This window comes from Brassica napus, chromosome C3, assembly GCF_020379485.1.
Source record: "Brassica napus cultivar Da-Ae chromosome C3, Da-Ae, whole genome shotgun sequence".
NCBI classification, from domain to species: domain Eukaryota; kingdom Viridiplantae; phylum Streptophyta; class Magnoliopsida; order Brassicales; family Brassicaceae; genus Brassica; species Brassica napus.
The window spans coordinates 53,844,412-53,870,354 of NC_063446.1; the positions used below are offsets into that span (position 1 = coordinate 53,844,412).

Here is a 25,943-nt window from a genome sequence, read left to right on the forward strand (position 1 = left end):
TGATCATATCTTTACAACCTCAATTTTTTATTTTTCTTACAACCTCGAAATTTGGATAATGGAAAAGAAAATTCATTTTGAAAATTTAAAACTGTACTTTGGATGACGTTAGTAATAGCCCTGGAACGGATTGGATATCCGGGGTATTTTGAAATATCCGGGGTATTTTGAGACATCCGGATCCGAATTCACCGGATCCGTAAAATTGCTATCCGGATTCGGGCTCTCCGGATATCCGGGGTTAGGATATTCGGACTAAAATCCGAATACCCGCGGATATCTGGATCCGTATCCTTTAAAATAAAAAATTTAATGAAAAACTAGCTAATTAAAATGATTTATTTAGCCTATTAAATTTTTTAAATGAAAAATTATTGAAATTGAATCAAATTTAAAAAATTCATTATTTATATAGAAATTATATATAGTATACATATATAAATATAATTAAATTTTAATTATTTTAAATAAATAGTAAGTTCGGATCCGGATCCGGATCCGGATATCCGGGCTTAAAATTTCATTATCCGGATCCGGATGAATCCGTAAAATCAAGATCCGGATCTGGATCCGGATCCCCTGGATATCCGTTTTTCGGATCGGCTCGGATAACGGATTTCGGATATGTCCCAGGCCTAGTTAGTAATAATATAAGACACATGCCGTGTATAAGCACGTTTCGTTATCAAACAAAGAAAGAAGGGAAGACTTTTTACACCGAAAAAAAGAAAGGGAAAGACTTTAACAAAGAAAAATCAAAATAATATAAACAAAGAAGGAAGATGTCTTATATATTACTAGTGTTTGAATCCATGCTCCGCATGGATATATTTTTGCTTGTGAATAATCACATTTCGTTAAGTAAAATGGACATGTATAAAATAACTTTGTTTTATCAGAAGGAAATGCATATACATAAAAAATTAACACTTTTATCATTAATTAAACACAAACATTAAAATTAAGTTTGATTTGTTTACAAAAAAAAATTTACAATGATCTTAAATAGCTTGTTGAATATAAATATTAATTTGAAACTTTCCTGGTTTACTTTGTTTTATTCTTTAATTTTTTATCTACAATCTATGTTTTTAGTTATTGCATCTATTAATTCATTCAGTATCATTTACAAACAAAAATAATATTACAAACGCAATGAAATCAATAAAAAAACCAAGCATGTAGTAGAGAAACATCATCTCATAAAAACAAATCTAGAGGTAATAATCACTATAGAATAATGGAAAATACTTATATAAAATAGGCTTTTTGCAGAATTGACCTATAACTTAAAGTCAAACACAAAACTAACTTCTTTTTTTTGAAAATTGGTTTTGTCATATTTACCCCACAAGTTCATATAATTTACGAAAATACCATCAATTTTTTTTTTCTTTTTTTTCGAAAATAGCATTTTTACTCTCTCACCCTCATTATCTTCAAGTAATTACAAGATTGTCATTGTCATCAATACCACAACCACCATGAACAACCAATTTGAAGCTCTTAATGCTCCCAAAATCGATTTACCCTTCTTCTTTTTCCATTCTTGTGAACTAAACACAACATATCTCTCACTTTCTCTCCACAATGAACTAAAAAACCCAAGATTTTGATTCTAAATTTTTTATGGTTCATAGAGTCATAAAAGCTAACGATTCTGGGTGGGTTACTTTCGTTTGTGATTCTGTGTGCTTGGAGAAGCCTTATGTATGCTAAGGAACTTATCTCACCAATTTAAGGTATGACATCGAGTTTTTTTCCAGATCTGTTCGTCAGACGACTAACTTGGGAAGTCGTCTGGCTGTAGACAACTTACCTGGAAGTCGTCTGGTCAACGCAGAGGTTATTTTTGCAATTGACTTTGAAATCTGTAACCTGAGACGACTGAAAGTTAAGTCGTCTGTTTTTGTTTGGTTTCAAAAAAAATTCCAAAGAACCTAGACGACTTACATTTCAGTCGTCATAGGTTAGTTTTGCATTTGACTGGATAATTTCAGAAGTTTGACTTCCCCAGACGACTTACATTTCAGTCGTCTGGCGAAAATTAAAATAATAATATTTTTTTAAAAGTAGACGACTTACAGTTAAGTCGTCATAGGTTAGTTTTGCAATTGAAAAAAAAAACTTCAAAATTTAATTATACACAGACGACTTATAATTCAGTCGTCCACGAGACGACTTACTTATAAATCGTCCAGGATTTTTTTTCGAGATTCTGGTCAAACCTCGTAAATCCTGGACGACTTACATTTCAGTCGTCTCGTGGACGACTGAATTATAAGTCGTCTGTATATAATTAAATCTTGAAGGTTTTTTTTTCAATTGCAAAACTAACCTATGACGACTTAACTGTAAGTCGTCTACTTTTAAAAAAATATTATTATTTTAATTTTCACTAGACGACTGAAATGTAAGTCGTCCAGAAAAGTCAAACTTCTGAAATAATCCAGTCAAATGCAAAACTAACCTATGACGACTGAAATGTAAGTCGTCTAGCTTTTTTGGAGTTTTTTTTTAGCCAAACAATAGTAGACGACTTATTTTTCAGTCGTCCGAAATAACAGATTTCAAAGTCAATTGCAAAAATAACCTCTGCGTTGACCAGACGACGTATAGTTTAGTCGTCTGGACAACTTAGATTGAAGTCGTCCATGTCTTCTCCGCTAGTTTTTAAGTCTTCTACGTTAGTTTTTGAATAACTTGTATTTTTAAGAGTGATAAGTAACTTCAAGATATGTAAAACTCATATTTACAAAATATGTTCTCTCCCTTAGTTTTACTAAATTTGACTAAGTTTTTCAACGCAAACTTATAAAAAAATATGATATGCTTTGACTAGTTACTATTGTTTGTTTCCATCTCTTAAGTATTATTGTTATAGACAATAATGATGACTATTGTTATGAGTTGGAAGAAGGGTTAAAATGCTTCTTAAAATGTTGTATCAATATAAAGCTACCAACATTCTTGTTTATTAAGATGAGAAAAAGGCCATTGGAGTTTATTATTGCATATGAGAGATCCAAATATAAGAAAAAGGCTATTGAAGTCTATTATTTCATTGATTTGTAAATGTGTAAACACATTGTTAGCACATTTAATACATCTTGGAAAACATTATTACTGATTTTACAAAAAATTCACAACTAAAAGAGTAGACATGCAATTCACAAAACAGACCACAAACAAAACTATTATAGATCATTCCTCTACAAAGACAAGCTTGGATTCCACTTGAGTAGACAAGACCACACGACTTTTAAGAAGTCCAGACGACTTCTAAGAAGTCCAGACGACTTCCAGGAAGTTCAGACGACTTTGTCAGAAGACTTTTAGGAAATTCAGACGACTTCCAGACGACTTTACAGGAAGTCCAGACGACTTTACAGAAAGTCCAGACGACTTTGTCAGAAGATTTCCAAGAAGTCCAGACGACTTCTAGACGACTTCCAGACGACTAACAGGTAAGTCGTCCCAGAAGTCTTCCAGATCTGAAAAACCTGCATATTAAATTCAGATCTGAAAAACCTGCATATCCAAAAACGTTCAAATGGCTTAAAAACAGAAAAAATGAGTGAAAGATTAGATAAATCTACCTTTACAGAACACACAAAAATACATATCTAAAAATAATAGATCTACCTTTAAATTAGTGGACGATGAGTACCATCTAATTGTGTTCAAAAAAAAAAAAAAAAAAAAGAGTACCATCTAATTAAAAACCTGCAAAAAAGATAGATTAGTAAGAAAGACATGAGACAAAACTGGAAAATTCATATAAAGTTTGATGTTTTCAAGTCAAAGAGATTAGAGTGGGTTTGGAGAGTTTTAGTTTGGGAAAAAAGTAAGAACTTTATACAACAAGAAGTTACCAAATGAAGAAAAATCAGACATAAGAACTTACCAAAACGCTCATATCTATTATGAAAGGGAGACTTCGTCAGAAGACTTCCATGAAGTCCAGACGACTTCCTGGAAGTCCAGACGACTTCCTGGAAGTCCAGACGACTTTGTCAGAAGACTTCCAAGAAGTCCAGACGACTTCCAGATGACTAACAGGTAAGTCGTCCAAGAAGTCTTCCAGATCTGAAAAACCTGCATATCAAATCCAGATCTGAAAAACCTGCATATCCAAAAACGTTCAAATGACTTAAAAATAGAGAAAATGAGTGGAAGATTAGATAAATCTACATTTATAGAACACACAAAAATACATATCTAAAATTAATAGATTTACCTTTAAATTAGTGGAAGATCAGTACCATTTGATTAAAAACCTGCAAAAGAGATAGATTAGTAAGAAATACATGAGACAAAACTGAAAAATTCATATAAAGTTTGGTGTTTTCAAGTCAAAGAGATTAGAGAGAGGTTGGAGAGTTTTAGAATGATTAACATTACATTTTTGTTGCAGCCATTTGAGAGGAGGAGAGAGAATGTGTAAATTTTTCTTTATATAGGGAGACAAAAAATCCAATTAGGTTAAATATTTTTGACTCAGACGACTTCCTGGACGACTTACATTTCAGTCGTTTGGTGAAGAAATTAAAACAGACGACTTACATGTAAGTCGTCCAGAAGAGTTTAATATTTTTAGCGGGAAATTAAATATTTTTAGCGGAAAACTAAAATAGAAGACTTTCCAGACGACTTACTTGTAAGTCGTCTGGTTTAAATTATTTAAGCGGGAAAATAATTTTTTAAAAAAATTTTAGGCGAGAATATTTGGACGATTTACATGTAAGTCGTATGTTTTAATTTCTTCACCAGACGACTGAAATGTAAGTCGTCCGAGTAAAATGATCCGGTTAGGTTAAAACGTACATTGGTAAAATTAAAGGTTCGGTATGATGTGGACGACTGAAATATACGTCGTCCGAGTAAATTATTCAACAGACGACTGAAATATAAGTCGTCCACACCCTAAACATAACCCCTAAACTTAATAATCTAATTAAAGACTTCATAAAATCAAATCAAACTTGAAAAGTGTTTACTATACACATAAATAAACACATATAGGTGAAAACTAATTTTTGAAAAAAACATTTTAGTTTTCCAAAATCTAACCCTAACAATACATACAATACTACAACATATATTTTCCAAACTCTTAAACCAAAGTATTTCATGATTCACTACTTCCACTCATCTATCTTCAAAACAAATCAATTTTATAATATCTTGATTTATATCACTTAAAACTGTTTATAATTACTTGATTTTTATTTTTCACGCATCAAAATATTTTTTTACAAGATTTATAAATTATTTTTAAAATAAACCGGTACCAGACGACTTACACTTCAGTCGTCCAGACGACTTCCAACATCTCAGACGACTCAGACGATTTACTAGGGTTATATTCGTAAAAATGGCTTCTGTTTTTTCGTTTGGTCACAAGGGGCTGAGCTGTAATTTCACTAGGCTTTTAGGTTAGTTTTGCATTTGATTCAAGTTTGGGTATAGGTTTGGGGTTAAAATCAAGTTGTGGGTTAGTTTTGGCAAAAAACCCCATATAAAATTTAGTCAAAGTTATTAAATTATGAGCTCGAGTCAGATTAAATATGCTTATCGATATGTTAATTTGAAGCCATAGTAAAATATTTATAAATATAAGCTTGTGTTGTGATTTTTTTGCAGTTTTAAGAACTTTTGTATTGGTTCTGCAGTTCTCACACTTTTTCAGAGTTAAAAAAAAAATGAATAGTCGCACATTATTTTGAAGAACAAATAGGCATAATGATTTTCTATGTTTCAGTTTTTTTACACAAACACATGTTTCAATTTTTCTTTACGGTTCTCTAAAGTTAATATACAATATATGTACTAAGAGGCTAAGAGAATTTACCTTTTATTAAAAACCCTTCTTCTGATTCTAAAAACGTTTGCATCTATATTTGTGGCTGACTTCTATCCTTCTATTTCTTCTTTTTTTAGTCTTTTTGGTCGAGTCAAATCTCCAGCTATTCGGATCACCATGTCCTCGCTTTCTCCAACTTTCATAGTCTTAAACCGATTTCTATGAAGGAGTGTCGTGCTCCACTATAGTCAACAAAACTGTGCAAAGGAAGGAGATCATAGCGTCATTGGGAAATATAAGTTGTTGTCTTGTTGGGATCATTACTTAGAAATTGATCTCAGAACTGGATCGGGATTCAGTATGATCCCCATTAAAAATTATGATTTTGAAGTTGAAGAAGGAGAATAGAACTTTCACATTATGTTTTTGATCGATGGGGTTTCTGTGATATTTTTGTTGTATCTAAGAGATACAAGAGAATGAAAACAAATCGTGGGCAAGGAAGGATCGTGGTAATTTGGAGTAACTGTTATACGGATCTTGTTTTCTCTTCTAGTAATTATCGTTCTTTTATTATTTTTTTGAATTTTATAAAATAAGTACGTGGCAGATTTTGATTCGCCGAGCGACTTGTACTTTAGCATATAAAAGATGAGGTACACGAAAAGCATATGTATTATTCTTTTCTTTTTTTTTTACTTTACAATAGACTAATTTCATAGTTGAAATAAATAAGTTTCACTCCCTACATAAAATAGAATGAAAATAAAATTATTATTCTATTGTTTGGATTAATTCCTATTTTTTATTTCACTATGAAATAAAAATGGAATGGGAATGAAAAAAAATACACTCTAAACTCCATTTTATAATCCAAAATTTACCACAAAAAAAAAAATAGAATAAAACTGGAAATGCTATAAAATCACATATATATATATATGTATAAATATATGCTATAACGAATTTTAATGATTCAAGTGGGATATATATAAAAAAATTCCGTTCAATAGTTTTGTGAAAGACAAAGGATTGGAATTAGATGCAATATATAATCTGAATTGATAAAGCGGTGTTTGGCCAGTTATATACCTCCCACCTTTTCTATGCGAATAATTAAAGTAACAAGCAAAGACACGCGCAAAAATTGTGTTCAGTGTTAAGAAAAACACGATTAGTCAAACAAAAAAAAAAACGACACCCTGCAATGTCTTATGTGTTAACCAAAAGTTATTAAAGACACTAGGATTCTCCCGAGCTGCGTCCGGTATTCGCATAATTTTTAGTTAAAGTTTTTTTAAAAATACTTATACTTGAATATAAGTTTGTGTATATATGTTACAATCAGTTTTAAAGTATTAAATTGTTAGAAATTTAAGTTGTTTTGTAAATATTCATTAAACATATTTATGATTTTATTTTATTTATTTAGGTTTTGTATAAAAAATGTAACATTTACAGCCAATTTAAACTTTGTTTTAACTTTAGAATCATTGAGTTATTGGGGGGAGAGGGAGGGTGATTGGTTGGACTGTAACTGTAGAAAATTTACTTTAAAATTTAGTCGGTATAATTTTTTGATTTAGTTCTAACGAATGTACCTTTAAAATTTCATACAGGTAAAAAGATGGAGCTTTATAAAATAGAATTTTTACAATCATCTTTTGTTATTTTTGGCTGTAGTTTTATTATTTTGGTTATAGCTTTATTATTTTGGTTGTAGCTTTAAAACCAATATAAAGCATGATTGGTAGTATTTAAGGTTGTAGATAAAAATTAAAGCTAAAGTCACTTTCTACATCCCAACCAATATTATTCTCAAAACTAGTTCATAAAAATACATTATAAATAATATAAAATAAAAACAGACCAAACCAGACTGAAGATAAACTTTTTACACAAACTATCACTGAAAATGATATTTAATTTATATAAACTAACAATGACTCTCCAAATTAGTAATTCCGGCCTCGTCTCAAAGACCTTAGTCTTTATTTTTATGTTGGTTTGTAGACTTTGATGACTCTTGGTCATAATAACTCCAATGATTGAAGTATTATGTCATTTCTGAGATAAATGGCATAGATCTAGGGATGTTGCATGCAAAAAAATTGAAACATACTATTGCACATGCTCTTAAGTTGTCTTCAAACAGTCGGCTACATACCAAGTTGCTTACAGTGTTATAGTACACAGAACACCGATTTTGTGTTACAAATATCCTCACAAAACATATAAGTCAATAGGTTTTACTGAATGCATGTTCAAAAAGGGAAGACATGAAACCAAGAACAACATATAAAAGCATATTAGGGAAATCAGATTTAATTTTTTAGCTAAGAAAACTAAATAATAAAAATGTTAATATAGGTAGCTAGGTGGATAAAGCACCATTTTCTATTGTCCATAAAAATCCAATTCATATTCCGATTATTGGTAAAAGGATTAAATCTTCTTACATCAAACATGATTCTAGAAAGATTTGGCAAAAGATATAAGAGGCAACATATCATCAACTCCGAAGTATCCGTCAACTCATGGAAGGTATCTCGTAATTGGCTCAGGTTCAACGGGTTTGGTATGATCGTGGTAATGACCATGACCATGTTTGGTAAAACTTTTCTTGATGTTCTTAAATGTTTCCCTTACTTCCTTGAACACTTTATTTGCTCCATTCTCTAGATTATTTTCTTCCTCTGCCCCAGACTCGTTCAACCATGCGTGATTCATATCTGATGTGCTCCTCGCATCTGGAATCAAAGAAATGAGGATATAGCTTAGTACTTCCATGGCAAAGATCAAAAGATGGTGGAGATATTAAAAGAGGCATCATATCTTCCAGAGATTTAAAATGAAAAACTTTAATCATTCCTCATGCTTTAAAAGGAAAAACAGCAACTACACATCATCTGCTTGAGAAATATTCCATTAGGTGAGACGTCAATTACAGTTGTATCAACTACAGTTGTAAGACTTTGATTTTAGAATATAAACAAATTGGGAAACATTGAATAAGATGGAGACAATTTCCAATTAAATGGAGGGCTTCCAAAACTAAATTTTACCTTCGTGTTCCTCTCTATGATGAGAACAAGCCAACAAAGTCAGAAGTGACATGGTAACCTGACTTTCAAGGTGCAGTGGAAGTTATGTACCAATCACTTATATATGAGAATTCGGACACTCGGAAGACGGTTATGGACATATCAAAACTCATTGGTGAGATGCAATAATGCAAATAGATTCTTAGACAGTATGAACATAATATAGCTCAGACTGTAGAAGTAGTACATGGCCATGAACATGACTTTACGCTGCAACTTCAAAATCTGTCGGCTCTCTTCTTCAGCGTCTATCGAACACTGAAACCCTCTCTTTTGCAAAAGATATGTCGGCCTTGTCGCTAATGAAATCAAGATAGCTCTTTTTCTGGTGAAATTGGAAGGTGGGAAACTTTAATCAGGGCCTAGAAAATCAATTTCAACGAAGAGTAATATGGAGAGCTTGACGATTCCAAATTATATAGAAAAGTAGAAGTAATCAAATACCTGTGTTTGGAAGATTTAGAAAGTTGGGATGATCAATCACTCTTACAGATGTGGTTTGTAAGGGAACCGTTATTAAGTGAAGGAGGAAACAAAGGCACTTTCAAGTACTAACAGATTATTCCGAAGCTCTATGTTATATACAGTGAGGGGGGAGACGAAGAGGTGCATATATTTTTGTTTATGATTTAATTAGAGCACTCAAACTCAGAGTTAGTGGAGTAATTGTAAGGGGCAGAGATTTGAAGAGCATGGCGATGTTTCTTAACGGCAGAGGAGAAGATGGGGAAAAGTAAAGCAGAAGAGTGGAGCTTTTTTTTGGATTTATGACTAGAAGTTTTAAATAAATGTGACAAATGACATGGCATAAACAATTGTTCTGATCGGCTGATTTTTCTATCCGACGTAAACATCTTAAAAATACTCTCTCAGTCCCTTTTATATATTGGGATTCAAATACCTAAAAATGTTTTAACCAAAATTTAATTAAAGACATTCAAACACCTAAAGAAGTCTCGCAAAATGTCATAGATGTTATTATTTGGTGGTAGATAATAACTGCAATTTAATATATTAAAAGAAAAGTATACTAGAAGTAATTTGATTTGATACAGAATACTACAGAAAATTCTCACTTAAATTTTAAACAAGCCTAACTCATGAAATGATAAAAAAAGCTAAGTTAGAAGACATGAGACAAATTTAGTGTTTCTAGCAAACTAGACATTCTTCTAAAAATATTGAGATGTTAAATGACCAAGATAAAGAAACAAAGAAATATCTTGAGGAACTCGTAAAAGGCACATCCAGTTTAACCTTTCGGTTTCATGATTTTGAAGATGAAATCTCTAATTTGCATGAAAATGAATATAATATTCAGTTAGCTTAATATCAATGAAGTGTACACTAAGAAAAAAACTTTTCAATGAAAAACTTGTTTGGAATAAAAGTTTATGTGGTAATCGAAATTCGCACTGTCGAAATTTGTAATGAAAACGAAGTTTTTACGGGGATCCAAATTTTATATAGAACCAACGACAAATAACCAAAAAGATACGAAAAAGCAATAAGATAATACAAAAAAATTAACTTTAAAAACAAGAAACTTTTATTTGGAATTTGCGTATGAGCATTCCAAAGACAGAATCGTTAAGAAAATTTGTCAGGAAGCGAGATGACAACAGAAATCAAATTACACAAGCAGTAAAATCTATCTAAGTTCCTAAAGTAACCACCTACGTCGAGAAAACCTATGTGAGTCGCAGCTCGTTTAACAAAAGGCGAAAAGAAAGCTTAAATTTCCAATTGAAGAGAGTTTCGGTAGTTAAGTTTCTTCTCTGTCTCATACTTGTTTATATACTCCTTTAAAGGCGACCATGTTGACATTTTCCCGTAGTTCCATATCGATCTTTCTTGATTTGTCGATATTCGGGTTTATCTTTTCGGAAATCTTTCATTATCTTCTTTTTCTTCCATTATCCTCTCCAAGCAAGGTAAACCGTTACTGAGATTTGGCCGCTTCATGTTCTAAGTCATAAGTGGCTTGTGTCGTGTTTTAGGCCATTTTTGGACTGTTTTACGATTTACATGTTTTACGGTTTTTCTCGAACAAAAATCTTCAGCTTACTAGAAGTTGCGGTTTTTGGTCATTTTGGTCTTTGAAATGATAAAAACATTTCTTGTGTTCAAGTTAAAGTATTTCTTGTTGTCTTCGTAAAATTTCAACGTCAACTTCCAATTACGACAAAACGAAAAATGTTTCGGACAAAATTCAAACGAGAACATGATAAACAGAGGAATCAGAGATGACAATGAAGAATGAGTGAGGAGGAAGAATGATAGGCATGATGGCGATGACGAATGGGCGAGGAGGAGATGGAGAGAGGTCATGGCGATGGGGAGTGGCTTTGGGCGATGTGGAGAGCCAAGGGACGATACAGCTAAGAATACGAAATCTGTTTACGAGAAACTCCAAAAAGATTAGGAGGTTTCACATACATTGAAGGAAACAAAAAGCTAGAAACACACATTTCATGAATAAGTTTTTGTGAAAACAAGCAAAATCACATTTTTCATATCATATTACAATACATATAATTATAATAAGATTGATGTACATCGATTTTGCAGAAACAGTACATTCGAATCTTTACTAATAGTACAAGAAAAATAATTTATGCATTCATATTTCCCTAAGAACAGGAAACCAATTTTATTTTGAAATCATACAAAAACACTTAAACCCATTAGGACAACTTTAAAGAACTCCAATTCCCCTATATATCCTTCAAACTCATGTCTGAATCACAACTTCTTGTCCCATCATCATTGGGATGTCGTCGATTGCCTTATGTGGCGCCGGCAAGGGCAATGCCACTTTGCTGCCGTCGTAGGCCGAGAGGTGAACTCCAATCGCAGCTCTTCCAGATGGATCCATATTGTTGGACCAGCTTGCATCCCACTCCACCGCTTTTGCGGTCGAGCAAGCCACGGTCGCACCTCCGGGAACAGTTAGCCTTGCCGAGTTCTGCACAATAAAAGCATCTCAAAAGTTGTAAATTTGCTAAACCAAAAAAAAAAAAAAAAAGAGTTTCCATTACATCATCTGAATATTAAATAAGAGTATTTTACCTGTGGGAAGAACCTCTCAAAGATCATTCTGTAATAGTAAGCTTCTTTGGTGAGTGGGGTGTTGTGAGGGAAGATAAAAGCAGCGTTCGACATCATCTTGTCATTAACCTAAAAACAAAACATATAAAAAATCAGATCTAGACCAAAATTTAGCTAAACAGAAGAGATATGAGATCTTTTGTGGAATACATTTTCAGCAGCGTGGGCTTTGAGGCCATCGATCCAGCTGTAGCCAACACCATCACTAAACTGCTCTTTCTGTCTGTAGAGAATGTGTTTTGGCAAATAAGGACGTTCTTCATCATCAAAGGCTCTCCTTAGAACCCACTTCTCGATCCTCCCTTCCTCTGGTTTGATCTAATAAATCCCATAATAGAAAAGTTTGTTTAAGCGAGTGTACGTCAGCTTGTGAAAGAAGGTATTTGAGTTTTCGTAGTTACCATCTTGGATTCAGGGTCGAGAGACATAGCGGTGTTGATAAACTCCTTGTCCAGAAAAGGAACACGCGCCTCTAGACCAAAAGCAGAGGTAGCTTTGTTGGCTCTTAAACAATCGTATTTGTGAAGAGCCTTGATCTGCAAGGCATCGCATACATAGAGTTAAAAGATCTTTCCTCTTTGGGTAATGTTTTATTTGTGATTACACTGAATAGATGATACCTTGCGACAAGTTTCTTGGTGAAATTCTTGCTTGTTAGGTGCCTTGTGGAAGTAAAGATACCCTCCAAAGATCTCATCAGAACCTTCACCGGAAAGAACCATCTTAACACCTAGAGACTTGATTTTCCTGGACATCAAGAACATGGGTGTGCTAGCTCTAATTGTCGTCACATCATATGTCTCGACATGGTAGATCACATCCTCAATCGCATCAATCCCGTCTTGCACCGTGAAATGGAACTCATGGTGCACCGTCCCCAAATACTCCGCCACTTCTTTCCCCGCCTTCAAGTCCGGCGAGCCCTACAGGAAAAGGAAAAAAAAAAACAAAACAAAAGGATATTAATTTTAATATATAAAAAAAAACATTGCATCTCATGAAAACGATGTTTTATAAACAGAGTAACTCTGTTCTATATCTTACCTCAAGACCGACACAAAAGGAATGGAGCTGAGGACCCCATCGCTTAGCGGCCTTAGTACCGGCCAAGTGACGGGCAGTGATGGATGCAACAAGAGAAGAATCAAGACCACCAGATAGCAAAACTCCAAATGGGACATCAGTCATCAACCGCTTTATCACAGCCTAAAGAAAAAAAGAAAAAGAAAAACATGTTAATTTCTCACACCACATACAAACAAAAAGAGATCTTTGATTGGTTTCATAGATAAGTTTTCTTAAGTTTTTACCAAAAAAAAAAAGAAAAAAAAAAGTTTTCTTACGTCTTCAAAGGCGCTTCTAATTGCGAGAGGCTCATAAGGCGTAGAAGGAACAGATTCATTGAACCAAGGAGGATTGTACCATTGCTTAAACCCTCCTCCTGATTTGCTTGAATACAAATGACCTGGAGGAAAGGCTTCGAAATGCTCACAATCTTCGTGTAAGCCTTTCATCTCGGAAGAGACCCACAGAGATCCATCTAATCCCCAACCAATGTAGAGCGAAGTGACACCAACCGCGTCACGAGCAACCATGAATGAGTTATCTCTTGTGTCCAGCAACACAAAGGAGAAGATTCCATCCAACATGTCCACAAAATTCTCACCATGCTCCTCGTACTATATCACCAACAAACACATCAAACTCGATCAGATCAAGAAATAACAAGTTACTTGGCAAAATGAATTCACACATACCAGGTGAGCTATGACGTCACAATCACTACCGGTGTGGAACTTGTGATTCTTCAAACCCTTTCTCAGCTCCTCATGGTTATAAATCTCTCCGTTCACCTTCCAACAAAACCAACAATAGAAAATTTTCAGCTTCAAAAATATCATAAGAGTCATAATGACTCCATGGATGTAGTTCTTGAAGCGTACCGTGACAACAATGGACTTGTCCTCGTTAAAGAGAGGTTGATCACCGGAAGCAGGATCGATGATAGCAAGACGTTGATGGGCCAAGTAATTGAACCCGTTCTGATATATTCCGCTCCAATCAGGTCCTCTGTGCCTCAATCTATAGCCAAAATATTTAAACGAAAATTATTATAAGACTTAAATATTTTCAAAAAGTTAGATATTCCTCCGAAATATTCAACAATCAAATAAACAAAGGAAGTTTCGTTTTCTTATTTTTTTCTGAGAGATTTCAAATAGAATTCTCAAAAGAGAGACGTTTGATTTGCTCAAGCATCATTTCTGTCGCGTTCAACAAAAAGGCTACGAAAATGAACATACTAATAATAGTACAAAATGGCATCAGATCACATCAATCTTCATCATAATAAGTCAAACAAACATAACTTTCTTGGTTTGTGTCTTTTGATGTCTAACATCAAACAAATCATAATGTGATTGCCGGATATAAGTTTTTTTAGCGTGACAAACCAATTGTTTCTTTTTCCTATTTTAAAGAATCGAAAACAAAGAAAGAAATAAATAAAAAAGCAGAGGAAAGCTTTTAATGCCTGCGAGAAAGCTCAAGAACGCGAACTCTCTTGGCCTGAGAATCGTCGGAGCATCCTAAAACGGCAAGAATTCCACACATTTTTCTTATTTAATCGCAAAGTAATATTCTTGGTATTGCTTTGTTTGATGTCTTGTTCTCTGCGACCGATGGCTGTATTTATAGAGTCCAAGCGGCGACGTGATGTCGCGTTTCGTGTGAGGAGGCCAATTTTATTTTTTACCCCCGAACCGGATAAGAACCGGGTAGCTGTGGCCACGTGTTGTATTTCCCCGACTACTGATTGGATATTTCTTTACTTTCGCCGGTTTATTCTAATTTTAATGGTGAGGCAGCTCCGGTTTAGGTTTATCCGGCTGAGTCAGCACTGGATAGATACTTGATCTGACGTTGGAAAATATTTTAAATGACTCTTCCGATTGATTCAGAGTCATACACGTGGTATCCGGAGAATGGTTGATCGTAAGATAAGCTTTTTGCTATCTTAAAACAGTATATAAATTCAGATTGAAATGTTTTAAAATAGATTTCACAAATCAAATTTCTATCATTTTCTTCGGCCAATCTTTTTTTTATTATTGGATGACACGAAGGGACTTTCTTTTACTACTCTAATTTCAAAATATTTGAAATTTTGGAAAATAATAATACACGCAAAAAATAGTAAAAAAACTATGCTTGAGAAATTTATATTAACAAAAAAAATAAAATATATATTAGTAAAGTTAAATCGTGTATGTTTTTCAGCATGAAGAATGCAGTTTCCAATTTAGACAGGAAGGTTGCGGATGCTGCTATAAGGGACTGATGTGCAAGAGTTGACAAAAACTAGAGCCAGCTGAAGAGGCTCAACATCCATAATGTCCGGTTTGTCTATGATTGCTTTTAAAACAAGATTCACACTAGACCCATAATCACAAAGAGCATCCTTGAATTCAACTCATGCGATGGAACTTGGGAAACAACTTTCCCGGATCATCAACCTTAGGCAATACCTTCAGTGATAGTGTCAATGCTTCAGTAAAGAGTGCCTTAATTTTCTCTTGAGTCTCGCTACAATTTTGAAGAACATGTGCAATAGCCGAATCTTCCAAGCATGTTCAAAATGAGATCTTTATAGGAAGCCTTCTCCCATCTTCCTAAATCCAGCCAGCTGCTCTACACTAATGGGATCCGTCAGATGTTTAGGTGGAACTGGATAGGGAACCTTAGGACATAACTAACCTCCTGCTGATCCTCTGCTGGCGTTCAGTATCTGGTGCAGCCTTTTGGATCGCTCGATGCAGCTTCTTCCATGATGAAGACTTCCCTTGGTTGTTCTTAAGCAGCTGATCAACCTTGGTTGTCAACTCGTCTATCTTTTGAGTGTCGATACTGTTCACTTTTTTGGAGCGGTCAGTCACCTGATTCTTGTTGGTCGAGCTGGTTGCCATGTTATGGATCAGCGTGAATGCTCATTCAGTCATTTGGGTCATGAAATCTCTATTGCTTGCAGAATTCAGACATTTCAAAATTCCCAGTCAACCTCATCCTAGAAGATGCCCAAAAGGTAGCCATTCTCAAACCCATGGTGAGGGAATTCTTTACGGTAATCATTGAATCACTCTCATGCATCGCAGAACGGTTCGTCAGTGATCTGTCTGAAAGAGGAGATCTTGTTCCTCAAACCAGTTGTCTTAGCCTTCGTGTAGAAATGGCTTAGGAAAGCTGATCGGACATGTTCCCACGAAGTAAGAGATCTAGCAGGGAGATAATTCAACAACGGTGCAGCTTTTCCGTCAAAAGAGAATGGAAAAACATGCGCTTGATGTAGTCTGGTGGTACGCTGTTCGCGCGAGTAAAGCTGTAGAATTTTTCAAAGCTTTCGATGTGCTCCATTGGAATCTCTGCCGTGAGACCATTGAACACCTTCCTTTGCACCAGAGCGATCAAAGCAGGCTTGATCTCGAAGTCCTGCCTTTGGCAGGGTGGAAGGGTAATGGCAGAGCGCGTAGTAGGGAAGTTACGCGGAAGGTTTCTCTGCCTGATTGGAACAGCTTGCTCCTGCTGTTGCGCCACGAGTTCAGCGGCTTGTTGAGCAGCATGTTGCTGCGCCTGCATGGCATGTTGCATCTATTGCATAGTAGCAACGAGTTCCTCATGATTGCCATAGTCGCTCATTGTGGCGTTAGTTGGCCTTGGTTGTTGACGGTTTATTCTTTCTAACCTTCTGAGCTCCTGATTTGAAGGGTTACTAACTCTCCTTGTGCGTTTCTCCGAGTATGTCTACTGGTCATGCACCTGGAACATAAGCTGCCACAAATAGGATAGTGCAAGTTAGAGGTCTTAGACTGAATATAAAACCAAAAAATAAAGGTAAAAATTTGGTCCCCATCGTAACGACGCCAAAACTTGATACACTAAAAATGGATTTCTACAGTTAAGTTAACAGTGGTTGTTGTAATACTTTAGATTCAATCCAGTGGACCAGTTCATATTTTATTTCTATGGGATCAATATTAAGCTAAAACAATACGGTGGTTTTTAAACTGAAATAAAACGTAACAAGCAAGTAACACAGTTCGTTTGTGTGTTTCAGATGATTAAGATGCTAGCCTAGGATGGTTTGATCAGATGTTAAACAATTGTGAGCCAAACAATTTTCAAGTTCATTTTAGCACTAGTTTAGAACTCGGAACACACTAATAGATCAGCCCCCTGTCGTGGAGCTTCACCTTTTGTCGATCGATCTCAGTACCTAAATTATCGTTTGGACTGAGATGCGATGAAAATCCTTAAGATCAAGTCTGATTTGTTCACAAAACACCCTAACATCTATTTTCGCTGTCTAGGGATGTGATGCTCATTCAAGTTATGTCTAGTAACCTAATACAAGGTTAATGTACAGGTTAAACCTAGGTTCATGCACTAAGTGATCAGTTTAATGCAAGCCTTAAGAACAACAGCGAATAAAGACAATCGATTTATAACTTATTTATGTCTAGCTCACGGATCTAACACCCTACACCCTAGACTAAGCAAGCCGACTATTCAACCATGAAACAAGAAAACACAGGAAATGGAGACTGAATAAAACATAATTATGATTGCAGTAAATAAAAATAGGGGTTCTTCTCTAAATCGAGAGAGATGGCCTTCTCCCATTACAAAGTAGCAAATCACAAATCTCCAAAAGCTCTAGAGTCTGATTTCTCACAAGAAAAGGTACCGCAGAAAATAATAGAAAAGAGAAAGAGAATATATGTAAAGGTTGATGGCGGCTCAGAGAGAAATATGGGATGATTAGGGCAAATCCTGGAAATTAGAAGTTTCCTTAAAAATCTCTGCCGCTGGAGCAGGCACTCGGATGCTCTGCCCGGCTGCTCCGCGGAAAAACTCCAACTTTCATTATTTTCTTCATGTGTCCCTCCAAGAGTCTCCTAACATAATTCACACATGAAATGTCTCGAAAAGGACTCTAAAATTTTTAGAAAACATATGTACAATGTATCAAAAACACAACATATCAGAAAGACATGAGATAAAAATGAGAAATTGATAGAAAGTTTGGTGTTTTAAGTTCAAAGATATTGGAGTGAGGTTGGAAAGTTTTAGAACGAGAAACATAACATTTTTTGTTGCAACCATTTGAGAAAAAGATAGAGAATGTGTAATTTATTTTAATATAGGGAGACAAAATTTCCAATAATGCTAAATATTTTTGATTCAGAACTTTCAAGTAAGACTTTCTTGAAAGTCTTCTAGACCCTAAATTTATTATTTGCCCAGAAGACTTCCGAGTAAGACTTTCTTCAAAGTCTTCTAGACCCTAAATTTATTATTTGCCGAGAAGACTTCCGCGGAAGTCTTCTAGTGCATTATTTGTTGGAAGACTTAAGTCACCTAAACGGACTAGGAACAACACTTCATAAAACTTAAAATCAACTTTAAAAATGTTTAATATACACAAAACTAAACATATAGGTCAAAATTTAATTTTTCAAAAAAAAAGTTAAGCTTCTAAAATCTAACCCAAAGAATACATACAACACTACAACATATGTTATCGAACCTTTAACAAAGAATACCATGACACACTACATTCATTCATCCCAACGTCTTCGACTCGTTCTAAAAAAAAGGATTTTGTGTAATCAGTTTTTGATATTCAACAACCTCTGTTAAAAAATAATCACAAAAATCCAAGCATTTATCTATCCAACCATAAGGTAAATCCCTCTATGTTGAAAACAATTCAATTTTATTATATCTTAATTTATATCATTTACAAATGTTTATAATTACATAATTTCAATGTTTCTACATTAACATATTTTTTATAAAATTTATAAATAATGGAAGTCTTCTAAAACACTTACAGAACCTCAGAAGACTTACAAAATCTTAGAAGACTTTACAGAATTATATTCGTAAAAATGAATTCTGGTTTTTTGTTTGGTCATAAGGAGTTGGTTGTAATTTTACTAGTCTTTTGGGTAGCTTGCATTTGATTCAAGTTTGGGTATACTTTTGCGATTAAAATCAAAATTTAAATCATATTTGGCAAATTTCTCTTATAACTTTTAAAAGTAACTGGAAATTTCATTATTTTATTATAAACGCATTAGCTTTTATTGTCATTTTATTAGTATTCTTCTCCATATATTTTTTCAAAAATGGAATTTCTAAAATATTTATAGATAGTGAAAAGGCATTAGTCAAAACTATATATATTGTAAAGAATGTTGCTCTATATTTTTCACATGCAAGTTATATTAATGTATTAATTACGTGCATATAATCTACAGGCTAAACAACATCTCTCTCTTTTTTTGGCCGTCGAGAGAGAAAAAAGAGATTTTTATAGTTTTAAGCCGATGGCCGGAGGCTTCTATAGCTCCGTCATCGGCTTGTTTGAGTTGTTTTGTTTCTCTTTCTTTGATTTGATTTACCTCTGGTTACTTAGTTGGTTCGATTACCAATTTATTTTAAATCTGGCAAAGTTTTTGATTTTTTTTCTGTACTTCTTTCAATGGATTTGGAAAACAAAAACTTTGGTTTGATTGAACCGTTTAGAAAAGGTATTTGACAGATCTACTACAGATGGTGGCGACAGGTCTTACCGGCTTCAATCGTTGGTGGTTTTTCATATAATGGTGATGGAGTTCTTGCTGCAAATTATGGTTACTTAAAAAGGCAGCATAAAATTCTATAGAACGGTAATCTCTTTGACTCTATTATTACCAGTAGAGCAATATAAAGAGTTGTCTTGTCTCGGTGGCTCCTACAGGAGTATTAAAAAGAGAGTGACAATTATTCTCAATTCAATCTGAAGCGTGGTGTTTTTGGATTAATATGAAGATTATCTCCCTTGAGATTCAACTATTCCAAAAGCAAATATGGAGCTTTTATTTGAAAAAAAATTAGTCATTCATACACAAAATAGATGTGTTAATTTGCTTTGGAACCTTAATGGTCTATCCTTTTTCTTATATTTGTTTTGTTAGTTCTCATTGTTTAAATTTTCTTTGCCTAAATGGTTTAATAATACAATTCGGTGTTCAAAAAACAACAACATCTTTTTATTGGGATATTTCCGCATTTTTAGGATTTGGTAGTTGCAATAACGCCCCAGCATTGTTAGACCATTTTCTGTTACTGTTTTAACCTTGATGAAAATGTTTAGCAATGAAAAAATTTAGTGGCATTTCTTGTAATATTCCACATAAAAGTGATGTTAATTTCAGAGTGTACTTCTCTTTAATAGAGAAGATAGCATAAAGGCGAAATATTAGTTGATGACAAAATAATAGAAACAAATAGCTAAATATAGTAAGAACATTCTACCATTCTTTATTAAAGAGGCAAAAAGAACATACTAGAATTTCGAATTATACGTTTTCAAATTTAAACTTTTTTATAAAATTTTTTTTTGAATTTTAAATTTTTTTTTTTTCTGAAATTCGAAATTAATTTTTAAACTATTTTAAAATTTAAGTATTTATTTATGTATTTATTAAAATCTTAAATTTCACCCTCCAAAACTTTCCCCTACAATCTAAACCCTTAAATATAGATTAGTTATCCGATGAAAAAAAATAAAAAATTGGTTAACTTTAATGTTATAAATGTCTATTTTTCTTTAAAACTAAATGTAGCAGTGGTTAAAGTAAACATGAAAAATGATATTAAAAATATGGTAATTTAATCAATTTCTCAACATAGATGATTGGGACAATAATGTTTTTCTTGATAAGCTTCAGAGTTTAAGGGATAGATATATGTATAAGAGAATTAAATGGGACCTGTAATTATTTTTGTAATTTATACTGAAAACCTGTTTTTCTGTGTACAGTAAGAAAAATTCATTCTTAAGAAAAGCAAATTAGTTTGCATTCATAGTTTTCACATCTATTTATAATTGTTTGTGAGATTGGACATGTGTTTTGGAGTTGGTCGCGATTTAAAACCGAAATCAAGAGACTGGATTGTATGATATTTCTCAAAATGAACAAAAGAGAAGTATTCGAGTATATCCATAAGTAATAGTATAATAGAACAATCTATTTTTTAATATAACTGATTACATGTGTAGACATCGCACATGCCTCCCACGTTGTTAGTTGTTACGATCTGCAAGGTTGGGAAGATGAATCTCTTTAGAACCTCGGAAGTTGGTAGACGCTAAATCAGAAATATCACAAAAGTATTCTATCTAAGAATACAATAAGATTATTGTAAGGTTATCTTTACGTGGCAAACAAAAATTGACGTAGTTTTTTCTCAAAACGAAATTTAAAAAATAGAGTTTATTAATGAGGTAACAAGCCCAAATCGGGATGTATATACGGATGATTGATTGGATTAAAGAAATCTTTTTCAATATTTATGATATATTTACAGCATTTATTTTAATCAGAATTTAAGTAATTTAATGAACTTCATATAAAACTATAGCTTCTATCGTTTTACTTTGATATATATATATATATATATATATATCAGCAAAAATTACAAACTAAATCTTATAACAAAACTTTTAAACCTTGACCAAAAAAAAAAAAAAAACTTTTAAACTTACAATCTAACCAGTCATCTACATAATAAGATTATTGTTTATGTTCTGTTTTTATATTAAAATTTAGTGATATTTTCTAATACAGTATAATTGATAGTTTTTTTTTGATAAATCATGATGTTCGGTGGACCGAGATCCGATTATTTGCAATGAGGGGTAGATACTTATTTCACCTAGCCACACAAGCTGATATATCTGGAGTGCATTACTCTTTATCAAACTTTATTGTCTTTCTTTACATTTTCAGACACAACTTACTTGAGGAGCTATTCACAGATTCCAATAGACATTTTAGACAAAAATGCCCTCACAACTTGTTAAATCAACTGTGGCTTCCGATTTGGAGGTAACTTATTTTTTTTTGGTTAAAGTGACTAATAGATATAACTTGGTATTTTTTTTGGATGTAACTTGGTTTATAGTCCGATTATATGTTTTTTTTATATTTACTTTATGTGATTATTTTTCCCTCTCTATTCTTTTATGTGATTATTTTCAAATATTAAAGTATATAAATAAATAAATTTGATATAATAAATTCTAACTTTTTATCTTCAACGTTTTAAGATCCATTTAAGTATGCTTTACCAATTTGAATATGAAAAATATCAACAAAAAAACACAGATGTGGATAAATTGTTTGTGGACAAATAAAATGTGGATATATATATATATATATATATATATGTTGTGGATATAGAAAAAATATGGACATATATGTTGTAATGTTAAAAAAAATGTGGACAAATAAAATGTGGACATATATGTTGTTGTTATGAACCGTTTAAGTGAATGTCATAACCAAAGGCGGTTTAGACTCTTCATTTTCTCATGGTTTTTCTTTTCTTTGTATGATTAGGATTTCCTTTTTCCTTATTGGTTTAGGATTTGTAATCTTTTCATTTATCTATGACGGTCTATACCTCTTGTAATTCCCTATATATAAATGACACATTATTTTATGAATAAGAACAACTAATTCCCTCTTTCTCTCTTTATTTACAACACGTTATCAGCACGAAACTCTAATCATCCGAGCAAAAACCCTAGCCGTGTAAACAAACAGATTTTATAAGAAACCCTAATCAAGCCGTCTCGTACACCATCTCTGTCTCGTACACCATCTCTGTTTTACGAGACCGTCTCAGATTCTATATCAAGGTAAGTTCTATTTTCTATTTACTTAAGTCTATTAGTTTATACTATTTATTATGGTGCTCGTAAGTTGTATAGTGAATCTAAAAGGATATATTATATTTATGGTGTCATGTTTTACATGTCTAATTATTCATCGTAATTTTGCTACTACGTCTAGTTTTATTTGTTTCACATCGTTCATGGCATGCTCGACTAATCTTCAAAAGTAACATGCAGTCCTGCTTAGAGATTATTGACTTGGTTAAAATCTCTCATCACTTTTGCCGACCGTGGTCTCTGATATGGCCTCCATTTTCAGTTTTGAAACTCTCCAACGTAATCTCCATTCCAATCGAGATAAGTAATTATTATGTGGTATTGGTATGAATGTGTAATAAATATTATAATATTTTATATATATGTATATTGGTGAATATAGAAAGTTAAATTGTTTGGACGTACCTTATATATATATATATATATATATATTAATGTACTAACAATTGTGCTATGCCCTATGGTCATAAGGAAAATTTCAAATGAATTAAGATTAACAGATGAGACATATTGAAGATAATACTTGAGGAGTGCGAACAATATCGCATCTCCTATATTTGATGCAGTTCTCCAAGATAAGTGTTTTGTTTTTATGCTTTATAAACAAGGTTAACTAAAACTTGATTAGATAAAATAATTTGTATGAAAGGTGGTACAAGTGATATGAAATTTAATCACTAAATTGATTGATTGGTTAAACCTTGTTAAATAGCATGAAAGTAATAATCTAGTCCATAGAGTATTATCTATTTTTTGGTATAATAAGATACTTGTGATTATACATATTTTTATATAAATTGAGATAATTTATTATTATTACTATTATATATGTGAGAGTTTTAAGTTTAAGACTTGGCCTCAAGAGAATCATAAGTTTTGGAAAACAAATCCAAAGAGGTATAATCACCTGAATGTGATAACTTAAAGCTCATTATGTATTTTGCATCTAAAGATTACAAGACCTTGACTCTGTAAATATAATTCAACTATTTTGGATGTTCAGTTCAAAGTAAAATTTTTCGGAAAATATTTAATGATGCAAAGATGAGAATACATATTCAAACAAGTAATGTTGTCCAACAGACAAAAGAGATTAAAGAAGTTTATACTTGTATCTTGTCTCCTTGAGACACAGAAAAACAATGAGCTATTAATGTAAGGTCAATATCCAAAGAGTTAAAGATGGTAATAAAAAGAAATGATATGATTTAACCATCTAAAGATGAAAGAAAATTATTGTAAGTATAATGTCTTGTAGTATCAAGATTATTGGAAGCTCTAGAAGAGCAGATACATGTATGCCTATGGGAACGGAACTTATACTTTCCCAAGTCTCAAAGATCAAAAGGATCTATGATATAACACATGACCTTAAGTTGGGTATGTTGTTGATTTTCAGTTGAGATTCTATTCGAGATTGACAAAAATGTAGTGTTATCATCTCGAGGGGGAGAATTAGAGAATCTCACATCCCTAGTAAGTGGAACATCCAGAAGTATGTTCATACTGAAAATAGACTTGAAGAGTCATTTATAAAATAAAACCAAGGGATTTTACATCTAACAATGTTGAGACAATAAGTAAAGGGAAATGTTGAATATTTTCAATCACAAGTATTACCCAAGGCACTATTGTATTGTACTACACAATGATTAGAAAATGGAGATAAATGTAATAGTAAACCAGAAGTTTACTGAATGTGTAATGTTTGGCAAGCCGGTTATGCCATCCCGGTTTATTAATAATGCGAAAGATAATCATATAGACATTCATTGAAGAACTAGAAGATTCTTACGAATGATCTTCTATATGCTGCTTGCTTATAAGGCAATATAAGAATACGGTTTTCACCAATCAAAAGATTTGGAGTCTATTTATACAAGGAGATATTGTGGGCTTGATCACCCACTGGTGGACTGATCATCCACCATATGTTTATAATTAATGCATCGACAAGAAGGTCGCATGTATCCTTATCATAGATCTGCAGCCTAATGTTTGCGAGACTAATTGGTAATACTGGTGAATTCACAAGCCTTTGATGATTAGTTTATGCATGTGAGGATACATGATGAACATATTGTATCTAATGTTTATACGTAAGATGCAACAGCATTGTTTCGCATAATGCCAAAGAGTAATTAAGAACTCTCCCCATCAAATTGGTTTTGGGTCAGAAACCAAAGATCCCCATCTAGAAAATTTGGATAAGTTGTAGTTGCTCCACCACATCAATAAAAGATGGGACCTCGAAGGAGGTTATGAATATGTTGGATATAATCTCCACTGATGATAAAATCTAGAAGATTTTACAAGATTTATTTAAAGACTCAAAGTTAGTCTATCCAACATTAGGGGAAGAAAATAATCAGCTGGAGAATTAACGTGTTGAAATGAATTATCATTGATCCTCGGACTAAAGAGCGCGAATAGAAGTCCAAAATGAATGTATAGAGATAATTCTATTACAAAGATTAACATATGAGTTGCCAGACTCGTTAACTGACCCTAAGAAAGTGATTAAGTCACAAGTACCAGCTGTAAATGCTCCAGTTAATATAGATGTCCCAGAAGAACAATTTCAAACTGTTAATGAGTCTAAAGATCACCTGAAGCGTGATAGACCTATCGGTTCCAAATATAATATTCCTCGAAAAATGAGCATGAATGAGAGTGGCAGAATCGAGGAATGAAATATTAAGAATCTCAAGAAGAGATAGAAAACATGACATGAAAGAATTCAGGTACTTGAGAATAAAGAAATCTCAAATAGATATGTCATATCTTGAACAATATGGAACCGATATCAAATCAACGTCGTTAAATATTTATGCATGCAATGTAGCAGTTGATGAGAATGAGGATCATAAACCATCTATTGAAAAGTGTACACAATATGATAAATGGCCGAAAATGAAAAGAATCAATAGATGCAGATCTCTTGGAAAGAGAGAGTATTTGGACAAGTAGTCCATACACTTGAAGGTGTAAAACCAGTGGCATATAAATGGATCTTATGTGAAAGAATCAATGAAATAATGAAAAAACAAATTGTGAGGTGCAAAAGAGTAGTTGCACAAAATTTCTCACAAAGACCTGAAATTGTTATAAGAAACACATCATCATGTGGTGGAAGCAT

General features: G+C 33.1%; 1 protein-coding gene and 1 non-coding gene across 2 annotated transcripts; one reads left to right on the forward strand and one right to left on the reverse strand.

Annotated features, from left to right (window-relative positions):
• Nucleotides 1–11,479: 11,479 nt before the first annotated feature.
• LOC106352721 (asparagine synthetase [glutamine-hydrolyzing]) lies at nt 11,480–14,701 on the reverse strand. The gene is made up of 10 exons (XM_013792358.3): nt 14,555–14,701; nt 13,965–14,103; nt 13,779–13,874; nt 13,365–13,700; nt 13,066–13,227; nt 12,642–12,944; nt 12,423–12,557; nt 12,172–12,339; nt 11,983–12,090; nt 11,480–11,878 (listed from the first exon to the last, which is right to left on the reverse strand). Exons 1-10 carry the CDS (start codon nt 14,632–14,634, stop codon nt 11,645–11,647), a joined length of 1,761 nt encoding a protein of 586 aa, XP_013647812.1. The 5' UTR covers nt 14,635–14,701; the 3' UTR covers nt 11,480–11,644.
• A 1,414-nt stretch (nt 14,702–16,115) lies between these two features.
• On the forward strand, nt 16,116–16,222 carry LOC125584777. Its single transcript, XR_007321686.1, has one exon. It is a non-coding gene; the product is annotated as a small nucleolar RNA R71 (small nucleolar RNA).
• Nucleotides 16,223–25,943: the final 9,721 nt, after the last annotated feature.